Source organism: Stylophora pistillata, chromosome 1 (genome assembly GCF_964205215.1).
Source record: "Stylophora pistillata chromosome 1, jaStyPist1.2, whole genome shotgun sequence".
Classification (NCBI taxonomy): Eukaryota; Metazoa; Cnidaria; class Anthozoa; order Scleractinia; family Pocilloporidae; genus Stylophora; species Stylophora pistillata.
The window spans coordinates 59,905,679-59,930,294 of record NC_142519.1 but is presented as its reverse complement, the minus strand read 5'-3'; the positions used below and the strand labels follow the sequence as shown (position 1 = coordinate 59,930,294).

General features: G+C 41.6%; 3 protein-coding genes and 2 pseudogenes across 5 annotated transcripts; 1 reads left to right on the top strand and 4 right to left on the bottom strand.

The window, feature by feature from the left end:
• Positions 1-6,620: 6,620 nt before the first annotated feature.
• Positions 6,621-10,134, bottom strand: LOC111340346 (uncharacterized). The gene is made up of 5 exons (XM_022947176.2): positions 9,542-10,134; positions 9,044-9,130; positions 7,969-8,139; positions 7,728-7,814; positions 6,621-7,484 (listed from the first exon to the last, which is right to left on the bottom strand). Exons 1-5 carry the CDS (start codon positions 9,704-9,706, stop codon positions 7,299-7,301), a joined length of 696 nt encoding a protein of 231 aa, XP_022802911.2. The 5' UTR covers positions 9,707-10,134; the 3' UTR covers positions 6,621-7,298.
• Positions 10,135-10,584: 450 nt separating this feature from the next.
• Positions 10,585-11,631, bottom strand: LOC148743493 (carbohydrate sulfotransferase 3-like; annotated as a pseudogene).
• Positions 10,585-13,133, bottom strand: LOC148743492 (uncharacterized; annotated as a pseudogene).
• Positions 13,134-14,327: 1,194 nt separating this feature from the next.
• Positions 14,328-21,909, top strand: LOC111340327 (carbohydrate sulfotransferase 3-like). Of its 2 annotated transcripts, XM_022947157.2 has the most exons (3): positions 18,946-19,056; positions 19,399-19,512; positions 20,539-21,909. In XM_022947157.2, the coding sequence occupies exon 3, from the start codon at positions 20,597-20,599 to the stop codon at positions 21,851-21,853; it is 1,257 nt and encodes a 418-aa protein (XP_022802892.2). In that variant the 5' UTR covers positions 18,946-19,056; positions 19,399-19,512; positions 20,539-20,596; the 3' UTR covers positions 21,854-21,909. The 2 variants fall into 2 exon arrangements, with proteins under 2 accessions (XP_022802891.2, XP_022802892.2); XM_022947156.2 differs by lacking the exons at positions 18,946-19,056; positions 19,399-19,512 and adding an exon at positions 14,328-14,846.
• On the bottom strand, positions 15,320-24,544 carry LOC148743491 (uncharacterized). Of its 2 annotated transcripts, XM_088726642.1 has the most exons (4): positions 24,387-24,544; positions 22,855-22,952; positions 16,989-17,054; positions 15,320-16,374 (listed from the first exon to the last, which is right to left on the bottom strand). In XM_088726642.1, the coding sequence occupies exons 2-4, from the start codon at positions 22,919-22,921 to the stop codon at positions 16,295-16,297; spliced, it is 213 nt and encodes a 70-aa protein (XP_088582768.1). In that variant the 5' UTR covers positions 22,922-22,952; positions 24,387-24,544; the 3' UTR covers positions 15,320-16,294. The 2 variants fall into 2 exon arrangements, with proteins under 2 accessions (XP_088582768.1, XP_088582757.1); XM_088726631.1 differs by lacking the exons at positions 22,855-22,952; positions 24,387-24,544 and adding an exon at positions 17,705-18,519.
• Between the last annotated feature and the right edge of the window lie 72 nt (positions 24,545-24,616).

Genomic DNA, 24,616 nt, shown 5'->3' with positions numbered 1-24,616 from the left:
GTACCCTGTGTACCCGTGTGTACCCTGTGTACCCTGTGTACCCGTGTGTACCTTGTGTACCGTGTACCCTGTGTACCCGTGTGTACCCTGTGTACCCTGTGTACCCTGTGTACCCTGTGTACCCTGTGTACCCGTGTGTACCCTGTGTACCCGTGTGTACCCTGTGTACCCTGTGTACCCTGTGTACCCGTGTGTACCCTGTGTACCCGTGTGTACCCTGTGTACCCTGTGTACCCGTGTGTACCCTGTGTACCCGTGTGTACCCTGTGTACCCGTGTGTACCCTGTGTACCCTGTGTACCCGTGTGTACCTTGTGTACCGTGTACCCTGTGTACCCGTGTGTACCCTGTGTACCCGTGTGTACCCTGTGTACCCGTGTGTACCCTGTGTACCCTGTGTACCCTGTGTACCCGTGTGTACCCGTGTGTACCCTGTGTACCTGTGTGTACCCTGTGTACCCTGTGCACCCGTGTGTACCCTGTGTACCTTGTGTACCCTGTGTACCCTGTGTACCCATGTGTACCCTGTGTACCCGTGTGTACCCTGTGTATCCTGTGTACCCTGTGTACCCGTGTGTACCTTGTGTACCTGTGTGTACCCTGCGTACCCTGTGTACCTGTGTACCCTGTGTACCTTGTGTACCCTGTGTACCGTGTGTACCCTGTGTACCCTGTGTACCCGTGTGTACCCTGTGTACCCTGTGTACCCGTGTGTACCCTGTGTACCCTGTGTACCCGTGTGTACCCTGTGTACCCGTGTGTACCCTGTGTACCCTGTTTACCCTGTGTACCCTGTGTACCCATGTGTACCCTGTGTACCCTGTGTACCCGTGTGTACCCTGTGTACCCTGTGTACCCTGTGTACCCGTGTGTACCCAGTGTACCCTGTGTACCCTGTGTACCCGGTGTACCCTGTGTACCCTGTGTACCTGTGTGTACCCTGTGCACCCGTGTGTATCCTGTGTACCCTGTGTACCCTGTGTACCCGTATGTACCTTGTGTACCCTGTGTACCCTGTGTACCCGTGTGTACCCTGTGTACCCTGTGTACCCTGTGTATCCTGTGTACCCTGTGTACCCTGTGTACCCGTGTGTACCCGTGTGTACCCTGCGTACCCTGTGTACCCGTGTGTACCCTGTGTACCCTGTGTACCCGTGTGTACCCTGTGTACCCGTGTGTACCCTGTGTACCCGTGTGTACCCTGTGTACCCGTGTGTACCCTGTGTACCCTGTGTACCCGTGTGTACCCTGTGTACCCGTGTGTACCCTGTGTACCCGTGTGTACCCTGTGTACCCTGTGTACCCGTGTGTACCTTGTGTACCGTGTACCCTGTGTACCCGTGTGTACCCTGTGTACCCTGTGTACCCTGTGTACCCTGTGTACCCTGTGTACCCGTGTGTACCCTGTGTACCCGTGTGTACCCTGTGTACCCTGTGTACCCTGTGTACCCGTGTGTACCCTGTGTACCCGTGTGTACCCTGTGTACCCTGTGTACCCGTGTGTACCCTGTGTACCCGTGTGTACCCTGTGTACCCGTGTGTACCCTGTGTACCCTGTGTACCCGTGTGTACCTTGTGTACCGTGTACCCTGTGTACCCGTGTGTACCCTGTGTACCCGTGTGTACCCTGTGTACCCTGTGTACCCTGTGTACCCGTGTGTACCCGTGTGTACCCTGTGTACCTGTGTGTACCCTGTGTACCCTGTGCACCCGTGTGTACCCTGTGTACCTTGTGTACCCTGTGTACCCTGTGTACCCATGTGTACCCTGTGTACCCGTGTGTACCCTGTGTATCCTGTGTACCCTGTGTACCCGTGTGTACCTTGTGTACCTGTGTGTACCCTGCGTACCCTGTGTACCTGTGTACCCTGTGTACCTTGTGTACCCTGTGTACCGTGTGTACCCTGTGTACCCTGTGTACCCGTGTGTACCCTGTGTACCCTGTGTACCCGTGTGTACCCTGTGTACCCTGTGTACCCGTGTGTACCCTGTGTACCCGTGTGTACCCTGTGTACCCTGTTTACCCTGTGTACCCTGTGTACCCATGTGTACCCTGTGTACCCTGTGTACCCGTGTGTACCCTGTGTACCCTGTGTACCCTGTGTACCCGTGTGTACCCAGTGTACCCTGTGTACCCTGTGTACCCGGTGTACCCTGTGTACCCTGTGTACCTGTGTGTACCCTGTGCACCCGTGTGTACCCTGTGTACCCTGTGTACCCTGTGTACCCGTATGTACCTTGTGTACCCTGTGTACCCTGTGTACCCGTGTGTACCCTGTGTACCCTGTGTACCCTGTGTATCCTGTGTACCCTGTGTACCCTGTGTACCCGTGTGTACCTGTGTGTACCCTGCGTACCCTGTGTACCCGTGTGTACCCTGTGTACCCTGTGTACCTTGTGTACCCTGTGTACCGTGTGTACCCTGTGTACCCTGTGTACCCGTGTGTACCCTGTGTACCCTGTGTACCTTGTGTACCCTGTGCACCGTGTGTACCCTGTGTACCCTGTGTACCCGTGTGTACCCTGTGTACCCGTGTGTACCCTGTGTACCCTGTGTACCCGTGTGTACCCTGTGTACCCGTGTGTACCCTGTGTACCCTGTGTACCCGTGTGTACCCTATGTACCCTGTGTACCCTGTTTACCCTGTGTACCCTGTGTACCCGTGTGTACCCTGTGTACCCTGTGTACCCGTGTGTACCCTGTGTACCCTGTGTACCCGTGTGTACCCAGTGTACCCTGTGTACCCTGTGTACCCGGTGTACCCTGTGTACCCTGTGTACCCTGTGTATCCTGTTTACCCGTGTGTACAGTTTGTACCCATGTATATCATGCATATCCTTGTATACCTCGCATACCCTGTCTACCTTGTGTACCCTCTACACCCTGTATATTCATGTATACCCAAGTATATTCATGTATAGCCAAGTGTAGCCTGTATACCATATATACAGGAAACCTGGCAAACATCAGTTGGAATGAATGGAAGCTCTCTGGCCGAACACAATCCCGTTTTGTACGTTTTGTACAAATGAATTATGAATAACTTATTATGATTTTATTAGCCCGGGGGGAAATCCCATATAAAATGGACTGGGATGCTCGTCTGGAATTTTGAAATAAAATCCTAAAGGAGGGAAATGTATGCGTGGCCCAACCGTTTTGGACCCCTAAATGAGACCATTTCAATCTTTAATGATATGAATCGAGTAAATAAAGCCTGGAGCAATTGGTTCCTGTGATTTTTAAATATATTTTTCACCGCGTGCAAACATAAAAGATACCCTTACAGCTAAATTTAACTCAATTTTTTCCCAGAACACGCAAAGTGAGACCATTATCTTGAAATTTACAGCCCTAAGCGAGACAACGAGCATCCCAGTCCTTTTTATATGGGAGTCCCCCCGGAATGATTGGTCGGTCAGTTCAAATTGAACGTTGTGCACGCTTACGTCAAAAAAGCCAACAGAAATTGGACGAATGGTTCCCCAACCATTCCACTTCAATTAATTACGCTCATATAGGGGTACAAAGGAAGAAATTAAGAGAATGATACACAGGGTACACAGGGTACACACGGGTACACAGGGTACACAGGGTACACAGGGTACACATGGGTACACAGGGTACACAGGGTACACAGGGTACACAGGGTACACAGGGTACACACGGGTACACACGGGTACACAGGGTACACAGGGTACACAGGGTACACAGGGTACACATGGGTACACAGGGCACACAGGGTACACAAGGTACACCTGGGTACACAGGGTACACAGGGTACACAGGGTACACAGGGTACACATGGGTACACAGGGTACACAGGGTACACAGGGTACACATGGGTACACAGGGTACACAGGGTACACAGGAAACACAGGTTACACAGGGTACACAGGGTACACAGGGTACACATGGGTACACAGGGTACACAGGGTACACAAGGTACACCTGGGTATGCAGGGTACACAGGGTACACAGGGTACACAGGGTACACACGGGTACACAGGGTACACACGGGTACACAGGGTACACAGGGTACACACGGGTACACAGGGTACACAGGGTACACAGGGTACACACGGGTACACACGGGTACACACGGGTACACAGGGTACACAGGGTACACAGGGTACACAGGGTACACACGGGTACACAGGGTACACAGGGTACACACGGGTACACAGGGTACACAGGGTACACAGGGTACACAGGGTACACACGGGTACACAGGGTACACAGGGTACACAGGGTACACACGGGTACACAGGGTACACAGGGTACATAGGGTACACAGGGTACACAGGGTACACAGGGAGAATGGGTAACAGGGAGTCTATATGGAGACTGGGTAACAGGGAGTCTATATGGAGACTGCCATGAATTACTTGCCAAACTATAAACGCCTTCCTCTAGATCTCTTTGCACGTTTGACTGATTAATGATTGGACAGTATATGCGTTTATTATCCAACTACTCTTAGACGAGTAAGAATAACGCCATAGACGAGTACAAATGTCACGCGGTATTTGTACTTGTCTATTGCGGTACCGGTTAAACTGGTTTTCTCGCATCGCGCGAGCGAAGAATTGGATTGTAGTTACGGAAAAAAAAAGTGGCGGACAATTTCAATCATATTTCCGACGACGAAGAGTCAGAATGGCTGGCAAATATAGATCCAAGTTCATTTGATGAATCGAACGAAGAAAAACAGCTTGACGACCAGAAAATTTCTTCATTTAATGAAGAAAATAGAAACAGCAACACAACAACGCGCCAATTCCGTTCCGCTTCGCATACTTCTGTCACGCACTCCCGTAAATAAATATCGGCAAGTAATTCATGGCAGTCTCCATATAGAGTCCCTGTTACCCAGTCTCAATATAGACTCCCTATTACCCAGTCTCCATATAGACTCCCTGTTACCCCTGTGTACCCTGCGTACCCTGTGTACCCATGTATACCCTGTATACCCTGTGTACCCATGTACATGTGTACCCTGTGTACCCATGTGTACCCTGTGATCCCTGTGTACCCTGTGTACCCATGTACATGTGTACCCTGTGTACCCATGTGTACCCTGTGATCCCTGTGTACCCTGTGTACCCATGTACATGTGTACCCTGTGTACCCATGTGTACCCTGTGATCCCTGTGTACCCTGTGTACCCATGTACATGTGTACCCTGTGTACCCATGTGTACCCTGTGATCCCTGTGTACCTTGTGTACCCATAGTACACAGGGTACACAGGGTACACATGGGTACACAGGGTGTACATGGGTACACAGGGTACACAGGGTACACAGGGTACACAGGGTACACAGGGTACACGGGGTTTACAGGGTACACATGGGTACACAAGGTACACAGGGTACACGGGGTACACGGGGTACAAATGGGTACACGGGGTACACTGGGTACACAGGGTACACAGGGTACACATGGGTACACACGGGTACACAGGGTACACAGGATATACATGCATACATGGATACACAGGGTACTCAGGATAAACAGGATAAACAGGGTACACATGGGTACACAGGGTACACAGGGTACACAGGGTACACGTGGGTACACAGGGTACACAGGGTACACGGGGTTTACAGGGTACACATGGGTACACAAGGTACACAGGGTACACGGGGTGCACGGGGTACACGGCGTACACATGGGTACACAGGGTACACAGGGTACACAGGGTACACATGGGTACACACGGGTACACAGGGTACACAGGGTATACATGGATACATGGATACACAGGGTACTCAGGGTAAACAGGATACACAGGGTACACATGGGTACACAGGGTACACAGGGTACACAGGTTACACGTGGGTACACAGGGTACACAGGGTACACAGGGTACACGGGGTTTACAGGGTACACATGGGTACACAAGGTACACAGGGTGCACGGGGTGCACGGGGTACACGGGGTACACATGGGTACACGGGGTACACGGGGTACACAGGGTACACAGGGTACACATGGGTACACAGGGTACACAGGGTACACAGGGTATACATCGATACATGGCTACACAGGGTACTCAGGGTAAACAGGATACACAGGGTACACATGGGTACACAGGGTACACAGGGTACACGTGGGTACACAGGGTACACAGGGTACAAAGGGTACACAGGGTATACATGGATACATGGATACACAGGGTACACAGGGTAAACAGGATACACAGGGTACACATGGGTACACAGGGTACACAGGGTACACAGGGTACACATGGGTACACAGGGTATACAGGGAGTCTATATGGAGACTGCCATGAATTACTTGCCATCGGCAAGTAATCGGCAAGTAATTTATGGCAGTCTCCATATAGACTCCCTGTTACCCAGTCTCCAGATAGACTCCCTATTACCCAGTCTCCATATAGACTCCCTGTTACCCCTGTGTACCCTGTGTACCCATGTGTACCCTATATACCCTGTATACCCTGTGTACCCTGTGTACCCATGTGTACCCTGTGTACCCTGTGTACCCTGTGTACCCATGTGTACCCTGTGATCCCTGTGTACCCTGTGTACCTAAGGGCTCGTCAAAATACGACACAACTCGTAAAAATACTCAGCGATACTACACAACAAAACGTCTAATAAGATATATGTATTATGTAAACATCATAATATACAGATTTAGCCAAGCCTAAAAGCGGAGCTCCCAAGTTCGCAATATTAATGATAACACTGAAAAGGCACGTACATACGTAGGTACGTACGAACGTAGGCTCGGTCAGTCACGTGACAACTAAACGGAAAGAGGTTGACCATATTCCATGGGTATGGGGCTCTGCCCTACGCGCGCAAAGCGCGCGTGGGAGCCCCGCTATGAAGCTGATCAGTACAATGTCGCCCTCGCGATGAATAAGGTCGGGAAAACAAAGCGGCAAAAAACATTCTTGTGTAATAACTAAACGTAAATCAGTTTGAGAGGTTTATAACAAGTTCCGAGCATATAAGTGTAACTAGTACTGGAGAGCCGTCATCAACCGATGACCTATAAGTCTAAGATAACATGAATGTAATTAAAACATTGTTTTATTGCTCATCCAGTGATATATATGTAATACACTGATTCAATAGTTATACAATATCAAAGCTAAATACGAATTCAGAACCACTAGAGTATTTACTATATATATATATATATTGATAACATAATACATATTACATTACATGAGCTCTCTGTATTTATATATATATATATCTGAATATATTAAAATATTATCAAGGCTATTAATTTTCGCGTATGTGAAAATATTTCTAAGTTTCAACTCCGTCTGATCGCATGACCAAAGTCTTTTTTGAAGATCAATAACAGAGTACCAAGATCCCTAACAGTGACGTAATTTCTGACGTCACAAACAGCACTTCGGTAGTTGTCTGTTAAGTCTTCCTCTATCGGAGTGCGCTCCGTGACCACTACGTTTTCTTTGTCGTTGTCAGAGACAAATTCCTACAAGAGGCAATAGGAAAGTTTGGTTAATGTTGAAAACAAAAAGTCTTTCAGGTTGTTAGGGGCTTTTGCTGAACGCAGTAACCGGGAAATAACTCCCTAAACACTCAACTCACTAAATTGAACTGTGTTTGATTACTCATCGAAGAACTGTTAGGCTTCTTTTTTCTGGAACAGTATTGTGTTTACCTTAAACACTTTAGGATAAGAATGTTGGATTTCTACTACAGCGCAGTAACTTACCAAAAAATCCTTCGTTTGTTTATTCAGAGTCTCCTTTACGTGTGCGCTTGTGGTTGGTTTTGGCGGAGAAATGCCATTGCTCTGAAGCTTAAGAAGAAAGAAGAAATAAATGACAGAATATGAATGCGGATAAGGAAAGAGAAGTCGAGCGAGAAAAAGAAGGAAACCACACAAATTACTAACCGATCAAAACAGAGCAAAGCAAACAAAGGCACAGAGATTTTTGGAGGAAGTTTCTTACCACTTCAATTATCACTGGTGTGATGGAATTAAGCCAATGTTCCAGATTATCCCTCAGTTGTTGTACATTTTCATCCCCACTTTTAGTCACCAGTTTAATGGCGGCCTTGAAGATCTGGAACAGCTGGAGGTCTTCTTCCATTTTTTCAACGTCAGTCTTGTCTACGCTTGCCTGTGGTAGAGATAAATGGTTTTGAAATACTTAATAAATCACTAGCGAAGATGATCTGCGTATAGATGAGTTCAAGTTTAACACGCATCGGTGACTTGAACTTGAACTCTATTTTTATTTAGACACGGTAAATCTATCAGATAAAATAATAATATTCTTGCAATTTATTGTTACTATTACAATCTATTATTATAATTACAATCTACTTTAATCTATGTAAACATGATCTAAAATTTAAAAGTGAAATAGAAAAAATAAAGAAATTCTGCTTTACATAGATGCCGTGTGCGTTTTGTCGATTCAGACGAAGAAATTGCGACAACCATTTCGAAAAGATTGAAGTGATTTTGCTTGCCGCAACTCAGGGGATAAGCTATTCCAGATAACCGCACCGTTATAGCTATAGCTATTTTTCGGGAAATTGGTGCGGGGCAATATGGAACAGCTAGTTTGTTTTCAGAGTTCCTTAGGTTATAAGGAGGATCATATTGACTGATCTGACAGCCGCTCTCATTAGTTTTGGATTCTTGATCTGACAGGCCCTTGCTATAAGAGTAAAACTGTGAACTATATTCCTAACCGGAAAAAATTCAGTTTTTTGACCAAGTCGTTAGTTCTTTCAAACTTTCCCTTCAACAAACGAAACCGAAACTGAGATAGGGACATGAATGATAAAATGCTATTTTGGTCATACAAAGGAAATGTGCCCCGTCCAAAATGAATGACGAAATTAATATTTTGGTCATAAAAGGGACACCCCTGTCTGAACATTGTTCGTTACTTTTGACATTTTGGTATCGTCATGGCATGGCTAGTGATAAAAATAATCAAGTTAAGAAGTAAATGTGCGTTTAATGTTGCTTACGACGTAAAAGGCTTTTGATAAATGATAACTGGCACCTACCCTTTGGAATAAGACTCTGGAAAGTTCACGGATTTGAAACGTTGTAACCTTATCTGAATTAAGTCCATGTTGCTCAAGTGTTGGCTCCTATAAAACAATATGTTGAATATTTATTATGGATTCTAACTGAAAAAACGTTAAATCAACAGAGAAAATATCAAATGTGTTTGTTTTAAATATAAACCAGTTGAAAGTTGACTATCTTAAAAGTAGGAAATTTGTTGGCCACCGTAAAGAATTTCTAAGCTTAACGTTTCGAACGTCAGCCCTTCGTCAAAGCGAGTCGTAAAAGTGATCTAACACATTTCAAGTTAGATTTTCTCTGGGTATACGAAATTAATCCCATTAAAAAAAAACTACAAATTCATCCGCGCAGTACTGCTATGACAAATATCATTTTAAATGTTATGATTCAAAACCGATGAACCGTATTTACGGTCTGATGTTCAGTCATGTAACATAAAAATAACTTCACGAAGATTCAATACTATCTCTTACCAGAGCCACTTGGCACTGCTGCTGAAGTTCATCCAGTTTATACATTGCAAGTCTCAGTTTCTCTATCGAGTCTTCAGAAAAAACGAGTTTCTTCTTCTCATCCATGGAAGTTAAAAGATCTTCGGAACAGTCAACGGTCAAGATGGTTTCCTCAAAGTAGTTCATGTTGTCAGTATTAATGAAAATGCACCACTGAGCGTATCGGCGGGGTTTATAAAACTCTTTGATAAGAAAGGGAAATTCCTGTCTCCGTCATGGGATTTTCTGAATACTTCATATTAATACCTTTCTTTCCCAGAAATAAACGATGAAAGAACAATTTGATTTCTGTAACGGAAACTTCATTTTCGACCGAGTGCATTACAGTTTCTGTTAAGAAAGTAAAAACGACTCATCTGAAATTCCTTCGGTTTCCAGACAACTCACACACGTATTTAAATTATGTCTAAATTGGGATCACTTATTGCATTTGTAGCTAAAACAGTAATGGATATTGCATTTCAAGTTACCTTTCGGTTTCAATTTGAGTCCAGGGTAATGCTTTCCTTAATTATCGATCAAATGAATTAGTTAACCATGAAAACAATAACGCTGGGAATTTTCCCGGAAAGACTGAGGCCTTAAATGATCTCTTTACTGAGGTCTATGACGTTACTTGACATGTATGTTTCAATATTTTGAAGTACTTTTGATTCTAGGAAAACAAAGTCACACAATGAAGATATCTTTAACTTCACTTTTCCCGGAAACCATCGTTGTCGCGTGATTTGTACACAATTCCGTTTCAGAGTCGATGAAAACGTGTTTAGGTCATTTCCAAACCATCAGATTTATATTAGATCGAAAAATACTAATCAGTCAAGGTTACTGCTGAGTAACACCTCGCTAAGTGGGGGAGAGAGAGGGGAGGTGGTGGTGTAATGGGAATGAGAGTGAGTTTATGGGTTGTGATTCGTTTTCCAACTCTCTTCGCATCCTTAAAAAAATGTCACAATTCACGATTTAAGGGACAAAAAATTCTCTCGCCATATCTTGAGAATCTATAATCAATAACTCTTGGTTCTTTAATTACTTGTGTAGACAAATGGACGTTCGCAGTACAAGACTCAACTCACACCAACGCACACTCTCCCAATAAACTTTACTATTACATCGATATGATACGAATATTCTGCAAGACTCGTACTGCTACATATGCTTTGACTACCAAGTCCTTCAACGAGTTTGAGGTTCAGCTGGAACCTGCACTTACCAAATGATTTGCAATAATTTTCTAATTTTAGCCAAAGCCGGCAGATACCGCTCATGTGACCGAGATCGTCGGCAGGAACTTGCTTTAAAACCACACAGACAAAAAAAACGTGCATTGATAATCTGTAACACGAGTGTTTCAGATAAACAATTATCTATTTCAGTCACTTTGGAATCTGGCTGAACGGAAATTGATTTGGAAATCAGTGCCCGTGCACGCCTTGAGCATTGCGTCACACAACAACATTGTTTGGGTGAAAATAACCTGTCACGATCAGCCTCATGCCATTTGCTGTAACCCATAATATTTATTAAGCCACCACAAACGTACTCGACCTCTTTGATCAGCTCTTTAGGGGCTTCTCTCTTCCATTTGCAAATAATAGTTGAAGCATTCTTGAACAGTGAATAGACCTGAATACGGGTTCTTTTCAGCCTTCCTTCTCCTATGGTCATTTATCCATTTATCCACGCTCTTTGACCAATCAGTTCCCACGAATTTTTATATTTCCGGTGCAACATTTGCGGTGTCGATTGCAAGATCTTCTTGGCGTATTACTTTGAAGAGGTTTCTAAGCAAGGGCGTAGGAGACAACAGACCAATTAACACATTCTTTTTTTAGTGAATCACAAATTTTGTGAACATTTGAACGGAATTTCGCATCTGAGTGGCCCTGTATCCAGTTCAACTTCACCCAAGAAAACACCACAGCTCTAGGGTCGCGAACCAAGTTGATGGATTTCACATCGTATTTGTTTTGTTGGACGAAATTTTCCTCATGACAGGATGGAAAACGCGTGCACTGTAAGTAGCTCTCGTTGTCCCTCAGAAAACTTTTCTAAGGCTTTGTATGGGACAACGAGAGCTACTTACAGTGCACGCATTTTCTGTCCTGTCATGAGGCTCCTTAACGAGTTGTTCGATAACCGCCCACTCAAAATCTTGATAACAGAATGTTTATAAGAATTACAAACCTGACCAAGCAAAGAGTTTGACAATGTGGCACAGTTTCCAGAGGTTTTCTTATCGGGGCATGTTTTCCCACTGGTGAGGGGCTTTGCTGCGATGACGGAAAGAACTTGTAGAAATGTCCGATAAAACTGCATTAGTGATATTACTAAAGTCACAACTGATAATGCTATCGAGTAAACGAATACAAGTATCTTAGTATGAAATTGGCTCCTTTTCCATAACCACGTTCACATTCAAAACATTACCGAAATGAAATAGAGGTTCGAACCAGTACATCACTTGCGGATGGCAATCGAAAATTCCTCCAAGGAAGGAAGATCCCCCCCTGCCCGGACTTAAAATAACAACATTTTTCCTCTTAGGATAAATTCCTTGTTTTCGTTTAAATTCATTGTTTTCCTCGTTCCGAATTGATCTGGAGTAAAACTTAAGTTCTTGAGGGGATTTTTGTTCATGATCAAAGAGCCATTTTGTTTCAAAATTATAAGAACGAAGAGGTTTCTTCAGGCTTTTAGCACCTTCTTCAGAAATCACATCCACAGTTGATTTCCGTACACTGTTGAACAGGGTGAATAAAATCAGCAAACATATTGAAATAAACACAGAGCAGTTGACATAGAACCTGCGATTTCTCACGATGAAACCAACTGTAAAAGGACAGACTGAAGTCAGTTGTGTTGTTTCTCTCCATTTACAAGCAGGACAGGCCAGGCTAATCAAAGTGACTGGGTATGATAAATCTAGTCCTTTCTGCCTGCGATGTACTCTTTGTTTAGTTCTGTCTTCTTTGTAAGCCTAAACAAGGCAACATAAACGTTTATTCTTTTTTATCTTGACTTTTAACTCGTTTGGGTTAATTCACGTTAAGTCTCTAGGACGTCTAGTCCCCAGCAATGCTGAGCGAATACAGTGTATAAAAGGAGCCGGTTAACACAAAACTGAAATAGATTCAAATCTATAGCTTCACTTGCTAAAAGATTGAGAATGTCAAGTATATGATCAGAATATTGCTTCCTTAGAGTTTAGGACCGCACATGATAGCGAGAATTTTCAATGCGGGCTGCTTTGATTTAGTCGGTCACGGTCCGAAAAATGATCGTTTGCACTGTCAATGCACTGATCTCGACAGCATGTGACCGTAAATGGAAAAAAAAAATTAAGAAAATTTGACTGTCCACCGACCTTCAATCTCCCTCAGTCTATATCTATATTCTCCCCAAAAATGTAAAAATTTGCTTTATGGTTAACTCCGTACACATTTGCAAAATATTATTTCAAATAAAGAAAAGAATGAAATATCAGAAAGTTGTGAATTACGTTGCTAGAGAACGTTGTCTTAAACAACTGCAATGCATTGTGAATGCACATACAATCGCACAGTAAATATTCTAAAACACAGTATTGACATAACAATTGCGATCGTACCAATTCTAGTTTTTGAATAAAACTTCCCCATATAATGCCAATGTAAAATCATATAGTGTTGTCACTGTGATCAGTCATCATTTAATGTTACGCTGGTTATTCATATCGGTCGTGACAAACAGATTTTAGTTAGGATTCCAATCAGGGGTCTACAATATGACCTGCTTTTCGTAAGTCAATGATGGAAAGAACTTGATTTACTCTTCACTCAGACGAATTGGGACCTTATTAAACTTTAATGCCATAAATGACCACTTAATGTAAAGAATCTCGTTCAACTAACTTTGATTTTGAGAGAGAAACATGAATTATAAATTGCTCGAAAGATTATTCTTAGTTTTATTCGAGTGGCTCTGCTTGAGGTGACTGTTCAATGCAGGTTAGCCCTGGCATAAATAGATTGTGCTCGGCAACTTTTGAGCAACTTTTAGCGTTTTCAGCAACTTTTTGTATTGCAAGCAACGGTCAGCAACCAAGAGCAACTTTTGCCTTCCTTGGCAACTTTTGAGTCAACAAATAGTTAAAAACTGACCAGACCATCAAAAAGGTATTTATCAAAAGGTTTTTTTTTATTAAAACTGGTCAAAACTAAGGACGTCGTAGGTTCTTACAAATACTTTATGAAATAACACGTGCGCACACTGCTGGACAGCAGCTATCTATCTAACGGGCGCTTACATCCAGCGGTTATTCGCTCCAACAATAGAGCTTCCCGCGCGTGCGAGGCATCGCAATTAGAAGCTGAAATGTCTGACGAGGAAAATGAAAATGATACAGATATTGACCCTATCGAGGTTACCATAGCCACTGGGGGCAACTCCTAATAGTCCTGCAAGAGCTTTAATCTCTAGAAAGCGCAAAATTCACGTCAGCGAAGGCAAATACAAACAACTAGAAGTGGTAACTCGGCCTCGTCCTCAGGGAAAGGAAACACAACATGCGCTTGGGATCGCGTGAAAGACTATCCAAAACGTCATTAGAAAATAAATTCTATTATTAGTTACGTTGAGATTATATTGATCACAACAAATGATGTTAAATCATATATATAACGTCATGTTTTGAGTAGTAATCTAGAACAAAATGACTCTCAAAAGTAAGCAACTTTTTTAAATTTGGGTGGCAACTTTTAAATTTTTGAGCAACTTTAGAGCAACGTTTGGGTTTATCGTCCAGCAACTTTTGCTGGATTTACTAGCACAATCGATTCATGCCTAATACAGGTGAAAGGCAATACAAACAGGCCGTTACGACTCAGTTAAGGGTGACCGCGATCACTTAATAGGGGATCACTTAAGGGGAAACAAATTCAAGAGTTTGACAACCGACCGCCAAATACAGCGCCGCTTGATACGGTTCCTCTAAATACAAGTTCGACCGTAGTCACCAACGCTACAGAACTTTTTCTTCATTCTGCGAACCTGGTGGTTTTTGGGCTTTGATGCTGGCTCATTTTCGCGGCGACTTCAAAGTACTGACACACAAAACCAGCTCTGCAAACTATGTTTACATTTCCATATCAAATTTTACAGATGCGTCCTGAATAACAATTACAAGTTTGTGTTTCGTAATTTTAGATAACTGACACAAAAAGACTTGCAAGCAACTTGGTCGTTGTCCTGTCTGCGAAAGACAATCTCTAGTGGACATAACCAGGTAAGCAAGATGTAAAGAAGCGATTAGTTATTGTTTCTGGTGCTATTCAATCCACTGCGTTATTTTTCTCTTGAAAAATCCCAAATCAGCCGCCAAAGTTCTCTTTCGTTCACAATATAATTAAACTTTAAAAAGTCGCCTTAAGACCGAATATTATAATTCCTCCTTGTGATTCTGGAGATAAAGTCGGTGAACTAAGGACTGCGTTTAATGTGATTTCAGTTCATCGCTAGCTGCTGAGAATCTGTTTTAGAGATGGAGTTATCTAAGAAATGTACGGAAAATAACATGTTTGTTGAGCTTAATCCGTCCGCTCATATTCTCCACTATTATCTTCACCACATTTGCTTCACTGAAGATTCGGAGAATGTAAAGCTTTAATTAACCACTAGCAGAGAGAATCAATCCACTCAACATGTTTTAGGGCCATTAAAAACCGCCATTTGACAACGGAAGACTGCTTTATCAACAACCAAAACAGAAAGCTTTTAATGTTTGTGATCTCTATGGTCAAAAAGAGAAAGATGCAAATTTAATAAAAGTTAACAAATGAATTTTCATATAAAAAGGTGACTGAATGTGGCAAAATATACTTGTCTTAAATCATACACAGTTTGAACCACTCTTCCGCGGATTCTTTTAACCAAAACAGTAAGATAAAAAACAAATGTGCATTTAAATAGTTTACTAATTAAAAACATGGATCTACTAATTAAAACTACCTTGGATGTATTCAAGCTTCTTAACTAGAGCATCGCACATGTTTTAATAGTGTGAAATATAATCTACACCAGTCAATCACGTTTCCAAAAACATAGTGACGTCATCCATGCCGACTTTTAATTATAACGCTGGCCGTGCCTGTGGGGAATATGAAGCATTGGCTACCTGGTCAGAAAAAATGGGCTCATCTTGCCCGCTTGGGAATTCCCGCGTAAAGAGAAAAAGGTTCCGTCTCTGGTGTTCAAAGAAAAAAGTTAAAAAGAAATAAAAACTCGTATTCCTAAAAAAACAAACTCTTATATCTTAACCCTTTGATTACGAAAAAGACCATATTTTTTCAGTTGTAATTTGGCGATACAAACTTAACCTCACGTTGGTCCTTAATATGGATTATCCGTCACAATATTTGCGGTGTTGAGACACCATGGGCTCAGACTTTGGGATAACGTGACCTAGATCAACAGCTCGTGTCTGGATGCGTTCAAATCGATTCGGTTTCTCGCTTTTCTGGCCGTTTATAAGTGTTTTCCGAGCCATTTTCTCTCTACCGAAGCCTTCACGACGGCATCATTAAGCTGGAATGTGGGTAGAGGCAAGCCTCTGAAGGAAAAAAGAGGTAAGAGGTGGTTTCATGTAGACTGGACCGCCAAAAATGCTTTCATGCAAGCTTGGCGAGTTCACAATGAAGTCGTCTGTCTGGCCCATCTGTGGATGGCTAGCAGGACCTACCAAGGCTTTTTGGGCAAGTTTTGACTGGTAAAAGTTTTGATGTGATATTTTGCTGGTAGGACTGGGTGGCCCGACACTGCAAATAATTTTTTTAAAATGGAAATGTTAAGAGTACCCTTCTCGAGTTATGGTGGAATTTCCCAGAACTCTTTTCGGGCATAAACAAGGCAAAGGTTGTGTTCGCGACACTAGCTTGCATCAAATGGAGGAAGAAGGGCTAGCGGATAAAGTGAGAAGGAATTTCCAGCCAAACACCAAGATCTGGCCCTGAAGTGTGTTTTGAATGCAAACTTTTGAGTTTTTGATCAAGTTTTCAACTAAAAAGATCGACACTTTTTCAGTGTTTCTCTTAGAGCAAAATGCTGGAGTTTTGGGATTTGTTGCCACATGAACGGTTCACTGCAATGGAAATCGGGAATCATTGTGGGCATTTTGGGCCCCAATAGGTGTCACATCAAGCAGTCGGTGCAATGTACACACTTACATAACGTTTCTTTTAAGTTCAACAAGAAACAAATAACAACAGTAGTAACGCTATTTTCCACGCATATATGCGTGGCTAGTACTCAAAGGCTCTTATATTTTCGATCTGTAAATCTGAGCCAACAAAGTCTAGCTGTCGTCTTCTGGATCTTGAGCCTCTCAACTATAATAATGATAATAATAGTAAAATGCGATAACCCAACTCACCAAGGTGGTTTTTTAATGGGGCCCTGTGTACGTGTGTACGTGAAGTTACATCTGTTGTGGTTCGAACTAAAAAGCAAAACGAACGAACAATATAAATATACATGTATAACAACAACAGCATTTATTTAAACAGATAAAAAATTCAGCAAAAGCTGATGTGGTCGTGTACAAACAATAAAACTAAATTCCTACCTAAATACAATAAAACTAAATTCCTTACTAATTACAAGAAGACTAATGTAAGATTTCTACATATTTACAACAATAAAAATTCTACAAAGTACATCATTATAATATACGTGGGTTAAAATTACACTTGAGTGACTTTTTAAAAGCGTCAACGTCTTGAATTGATCTCATTTGATTTTCCAGATCGTTCCACCAAGTAATTGACTTGTATGAGCATGATTTCTTGACCATATCGGTCTTAGGTCTAGGTAACTTAAATGTCATTTTCCTCCTGAGGTCGTAACTACTTACATACTTGTCAAAGAGACGGTTCATAGGACATGGTAAGAGATGATAATAGGCCTGATGCGCTAAGATTAGTAATCGTTTCTCATACATAATCTCTAAGGTATTCCATTTTACTGTGGCAAGAACCTCCTTGCTTGGAGTACACCAATCCAAGTTAAATATTATTTTCGCCGCTCTAACATGTATAGATTCTAAGGTTGAGAAAAACACTCGACCACAAGAGCCCCAAACTAACATACCATATGTCACAGGCGGCAGAATAACCTTAAAATAGAAATCAGTTCTTGTCTGTTTAGGCAGGAAATACAAGGATTTAAGTACATTCAACTTCTGTGTATATGACTTCGCTAATTCCGATACATGATGATCCCATTCAAGAGCATTATCTATCTGAACACCTAGGTATCTTGTAGAAATAACCTCCTCGATAACATAATCCCCCATCTTAATAGCTTGTTTTGGCCCAGTACATTGTCCGCGTCCACCAAGCAACATATATTCCGTCTTGGTGGGATGTGGAGTGAGACAGTTCCCGTAACACCGTGTATATAGCCTTGCTAGTACTTCATTCAACTTGGAGGCCACCCGATCATAGGTCGGAGCCGAGACATAGACATAGTATGTTACTCCGTATTTAGAAAAACGGTGCCACTACTCAGGACAAAGGGCACCAATACGGACCGACCAAGGCTGGTGAATAACAATTTTATTTTTTTCTAACACTTAATGAAATACTTGCTAAAAGAATTCGAATGAATTTAGGGCTACAATTACAAGTTTAATTACGGGAAGATCCTCCATAAACTGAGCAATTTTTTCAGTGAGTAGATAATAAAGAAAGAAAAGGTTAATCAAATTAAGAAGAGAGGCTTCACCAAAACGTTTTTGTTTATTTAATGGTAAAAGGCTTCAAAGAAAACTTTGAAACTGTTTTTTAATAAATATCTGTCACCATCTGACACCTGTCAACGGGAGAGGAAAAAAGCGCATCACGCTACCCTTTCGAATGGAGCATGGCCAGAGTTGTCGAGGCGCACCCAGATGAGATGTACGAATTTATGGTGCACCCGATTCGCCTTTAATCTACCGCTTATAAGCGAATCTAATTATACCAAATTACCGCATACATGCTGATAAAGTAGGACCTATTTACCTACCGAGAACAAAACAAAGGCCAAAACAAAACAAAACAAAGGAAAACAAAACAAAGGAAATGATTTCAGAATGTCTTCGGTATCGCAGTCGCACTTGACATGTGACAAGGTTCAAGCGAAAGAGGAAAATTCATCGCTTTTACATCTGGTAAAAAGAGTTCATGGATAAAATTCCACGCGTGAAGATTACTGAAGAATAGAAAAACATTCTGAAATCATTTCCTTTGTTTTGTTTTCCTTTGTTTTGTTTTGGCCTTTGTTTTGTTCTCGGTAGGTAAATAGGTCCTACTTTATCAGCATGTATGCGGTAATTTGGTATAATTAGATTCGCTTATAAGCGGTAGATTAAAGGCGAATCGGGTGGTACTGACGAGCGCTGTTGCACTTTTGAATAAGCAAAAACTTATGGAGAAGCATTCCTAAAATAGGCAGTATAGGTGAGAGTCACATTGATAAGTGTAATTATTTACTGCAAATACTTCTCGTTTTAACTTTCTGAGTTCCTTTTTGTGGAGCCAGCAAACCATCGTATCGAAAAGTTGTAACGAAGCCAAGGCTCAACACAAAACAAAGCGAAGTGATAGCAGTAAGGCTAGACGGTTTTTTCCGAACCCGCTCACGTCAACCCGTCCGACCTGCACACGTTGGTTCAACTATGGTTTACTATGGAATTGCGCGAGTGGGGCCGTACGGGTCATATGAAAATGTAATTATATGCCAACCCCGTAGGCGTATAGTACATGTTTTTTAATTTGTAGTTGGCTTTTTTTTTTATTTAGGAGAGTAAAACAAAAGTTTAAGGAACTTTACCCAACAAATGTTCGTTGAACAGAACCAAAAAAGTCTCTGATATCGACTAATGCAAAGGAAACAATTTAAAGGACATAACAAAGGTAACTTACTTGATATTGGATAAGGATCAGACGATAAGGATTTGTTCATAAGTCGTCCAATATCAAACGAGTACGAAGTATCAGCCTTATTTTAGCACTGAAAGCCACTGATAAGAGATGAAAACGGTATACTGACACATTCGTTACAGTCATTCATTGCACAATTATTTTAAAAGTAGTGCTGACTGTTGATCAATAAGTTGGGCGCGATGGTGACCCGCTTGAACGACAGAAACAGGGAACACCTTCGCGAAGGAGAGAGGAATGACAAGGACGCATCAAAACCAGTCGCTAGACACCTTAATTTACCTAATTATTCTAAGCAGTATATGGCAATCTGCGGTCTTTCCTTACACTTAGGTAGTTTGGAAAGCCGGAAAACTCTTGAACAAAAGTTTATTTTTCAAATCGGCACTCTTAGTCCCAAAGGTATCAACGAACGCTTTTCATTCTACTAATTTATTCGTCTTTTTCTCGTCACAATTTTCTTACCAATAGCGTAGCTCCACTTTCTGCATATAAACCCACAAACGACCCACAATTCGTCCACTCGCTCTGGCGAAGGGCTAACGCTCGAAACGTCAGCTTTTTAACTCTGTACGGTGGCCAATTTACAATTTCAACCTAGTTGATATAACCAAATTATCATAAAACTAAACCTAAGTGAAGAAAATGCAGCCCCAAACCAGTTCCATTGGTTGAATGTCACGCAAGTCATCTTTACTAGCATAGCAAAAGGTCGACTGCATAAAATATCAACTCATTCAAATAAAAATTGAATTTTCTTGTGATATTAATGCACACACACAAAAAGAAAACTCAACCCTGCGCCTTCTTAATAAAATGTAGCAGTGGATTATCTGCTGCATACCTTGAAATTATCAAGATAATTGGAAGAGAAATTTTATGTTTAGTTACGTCCTACAATTGTTGAGAAAATGAAAAGCATTCCACACACAAATGAAACAGTAATCGGTAGAGATTGAATGCTACAATAATGATTCCGTGTTTTTTTTTTTTTCGCAGTCATCACAGCACTTAACAATATTATAAACCGAACAGAAAGTTGGCGCCTGAGTTTGCCATGAAAAACAACGTGGTGTTAGTCACACTAAGCGTCCTTGCGTCACTGTTTGTTTTCTACACCCTGTTTTTTAGTTCGTCATGGAAGTTGATTCCGCGTTTAAAGCCGTATACCAATATCAGACAGACAAGAAGGCGAACGATTTTTCTGGGATTTGAAAAAGAACCACCACAGCAACTGGAAACAGAAACAAAGGAATTGTTCACTAGGTTTGGTATTGAGAAATCAACTAAGCTATCTGTTGGAACCAAGACACTTGAAAAGAGGTCTCCACGATCTAATCTCATTATACTGAGCCCAGGCAGAGGAGGATCTTCATTCTTAGGAGGAGTATTTGATGCTAATCCTGATAACATGTATTGGTTTGAGCCACTACACACTTTATCCCGCGGAATATATGAACTGCATTTGTTCAAAGACAAAGAAAGAAGAATTCAATACAGCAAAACCTCTATCGACCTAATCAATAGCTTCCTCGACTGCAATTTCACTCAAATCCCTAAAGACATTATATCAGCATTATCTAAGAGTATATTTCGGAGCCGAAGTACATCGTTGAGCAGTGAACATTTGTGCCGTACAAAAAACAAAACGAAAAAATGTCTACCTTACTCAGTGAAATTACTTGGCGCGGTTTGTAACTCTACCAAACATACTGTTCTCAAGATCTTGACCTCTCGTTTGCCGAGATATACACTTGAAAGTTTCCAAGGAATTTTCCAGAAACAGAAATACAAAGTTAAAGCTATTCACTTAGTGCGGGATCCTAGAGCTGTGATTTATTCCATGGTTAACTCAGTGCAATGGATAAATATATCGAGGTTTTTAAATCAAAGATTTCGTGACGTTGTTCAAGGAGTTTGTAACCCCATTGAAAAAAACATAAAATTTGGTTTGTTTTCTCCCCCGTCATGGCTAAAAAATCGCTTTCGAGTGATACGTTACGAAGATTTTATTGTAAATACAACAATCATGGCAAGGGACCTCTACAAATTTGCAGAGTTTGATTGGTCTGTAAGTGTCGATGAATGGATTGCAACACATCGGACGAAACCGCGCAGCAATAATGAAACAGATCCTTATTCACTTTATAGAGAGGCTTCACTTGTTATAAACAAGTGGAAAAAAGCTTCCCCGAGCTTAATTACAGTAGTAGAGGAAGTCTGTGGTAATTTGATGGACATGCTTGGCTACAAAAGAGTGATTAAATCAGAAGAAAAAGTAGCTAGAAATCGTAGCTCACTTGTAATAACCTGAACAGAACTATCATGACATTTTGTGGTTTATTAAAATGACTGCGTTGGTATTTCGAAGTGTGCTTCTCCCTTCCCTGTAATATAAAAACGACAGACTGAAAATTGAAGGGAACCTCGACAATGATTCTGATTCTGAACGCTCATAAAGTGTTAATTTACTGCAGAATGTCAATCGACCAGCGCAATTTATGTAAAAATATTCTTTTTTTTCTCTCCAAAGCATTTTAAATACGAAAATTAGTCATAAGTGGTCGGTGGAAATACCTCGATATCATTAAGTTAGTTGGGTTACCAAGGTCTCATGGCTTAAGTATCCCTGTCTGAGAAAGTGTTCCAGGAGCCAAAAGTGGTGGTCAACCGATTTGGCTGAAACTTGGCACAAAAGTTGAGTATGATAAGATATTTCAAAAGCCACTTTGGCTCACTTCTCTAACTGTTTGTTCTGGAGTTTCAGGGGGGGTCCCGTTTGTGGCCTATGGAGCACCAAGAATTCATCCTTCTAGGTGGCATTTTGAAAGTGCTTTAAAACTCCATTGGTAAATTGTGCAGCCAAATGAATTTGACCATGGACTCTACTATAGTGGAGCTTTTACTTCATAAATGTAACTTTGTTCCCCAGCCATAATACGATGCTTTACGACTAGCACTACCTATAATTTCAAAAAAAACTTGCACAATGACTGTAATTGACTGAGTTTTTACTTTTGCAACACCTCAACTAATCTTCCCTTAGCAGAAAGTTCACGAAAGTTCAAATCTTCACACAAGAGTATTGGAAAACCTTCAAACTTTTTTGAAACATGTGTCCTAAACCCTTTTCATAGGAAAAAATTAAGGAAAATTTTTTTTTGACGGGAAGTTGAGAGGACCGCTCTTAGCGAGGGTGTCACTAAAAAAGCCATACGCTAAATTTATGCACGTGTATGAGCCCTTTCTGATATTTTTAATTACCTGTACTTGTAGCTTTGGTATCACCCGATCTTCCTCTCGCCCCGGACTCACCTGAACCCTTGCACTTGTGTTTTAACCAAGTAGTCATTTCATTATCGCAAGACAACAAAGGAGTCATTCCTGTTTCGTGCAGAGCCCATTTACCCCTCCTAAGGAACAAAGCGACACCATAAAATTATCCTGAAAACATTTACACTTGAATAGGGGGAGGAATGGAAACTCGGTCCAGTCCTAACACTCTCACGTCCAAAATGGCGGGCCCAATATTGGCATCATTTCATGTCTCGTGTGGAATATTTGATTTAAACAGCAACAATAATTTTTTGTCATCCAGCTCTTTACTGTGGATTCCCTCTTTGTTGGATGGTTACATTTATTCAGTTCTCAAGTGCCTAAGATCTCTGGTGGATCACAAGTCACCTGGACGATGCTTACTGCGGTACGTAAGCTTATGGTCATGCTTGCAAGTGAATTTGATAAATGGGTCACTAAGGTACACACTGGATTTGGTATGAAAGTTATGCAAGAAGGCAGGTGAATGTTTCGGTTTTTTTAAAAATGGCAATTTTGAGGAGTAATTTTGACCTCAAATTTGACCTAACTTTAACCCCAGGCCCCTCTCTGTCTAATCGCTGGAGAACAAAGTTACATTTATGAAGTAAAAGCTCCACTATCGTAGAGTCCATGGTCAAATTAATTTGGCTGCAGAATTTACCAATGGAGTTTTATAGCACTTTCAAAATGCCACCCAGAAGGATGAATTCTTCCTGCTCTATAGACCACTAATGGGACCCCCCTGAAACTCGAGAACAAACAGTTAGAGAATTGAGCCAAAGTGGCTTTTCTTATCACACTCAACTTTTGTGCCGAGTTTTAGCCAAATCGGTTGACCACCACTTTTGGCTCCTGGAACACTTTCTCAGACAGGGGCACTTAGAGAGGGAGATTATCACTGCAGATACAGTAAGGGACGGACCATTATTTTTCTGGAGGGGTGTATGAGAAATATTGAAAAAAACTGTTTGGAGGATCTGAAAAGACAAAATAAATTATTTGCAAGCGTGATAGGGTAAAAAACAATGTTTGCAGAGAAGCCAGGTAAGATATTAAAAATATTATCAAAAAACTGAAATAAAGCAAATAAAGTTACTGTAACATTGAAACGTTAGTATAAAAATTAACACAATTTGGGCACTAAAAGGTGGTCACTCTGTATGAAGCAGATAACAAATTTGAAAATAGCTGAATACTTCTTGAAAAAATGGGAATTTGTTGTGGCAATCAAATCTCAACGTTACTTGACGACGTATTAATTACGTTCTTCGTAGAAGTGTTTAATAAGGCAATGGTAATATTTAGCACAAATGAAAAGAACACTGAAACAAAATGGAATAAAGACTGTTTGCACGAGGATGATTTTGGAAAAAAAACTGTTTGCAGAGACGTATATGTTTAAAAAATATGTTCGCAGAGGAAAATTTGTCATTCCCTCCTCCAGAAAAATAGTGGTCCGTCCCTAAAATAGTAACAAGTAGGAAACAAGGCTTTCACAAACACCGAGGAAAATAACACATGCTTCTTACCTTGATCACTAACCAGATAAATTTGACTTCAACCTTTCTAGTGCCGCATGGTTTCTTGTTGGATATCGCACATCTTTTTGATATGGCGACGTACAATTGTCACCTGTCATGATTGGTTTGTACCATCTTTCTGTGGGACTTCCCGTGTTTGCAGGCGCACCGCTTCAAAACTCCAAGTGTTTGTATTATCAAAATAATTTGGATATATCAACAAAGTTGAAATGGTAAAT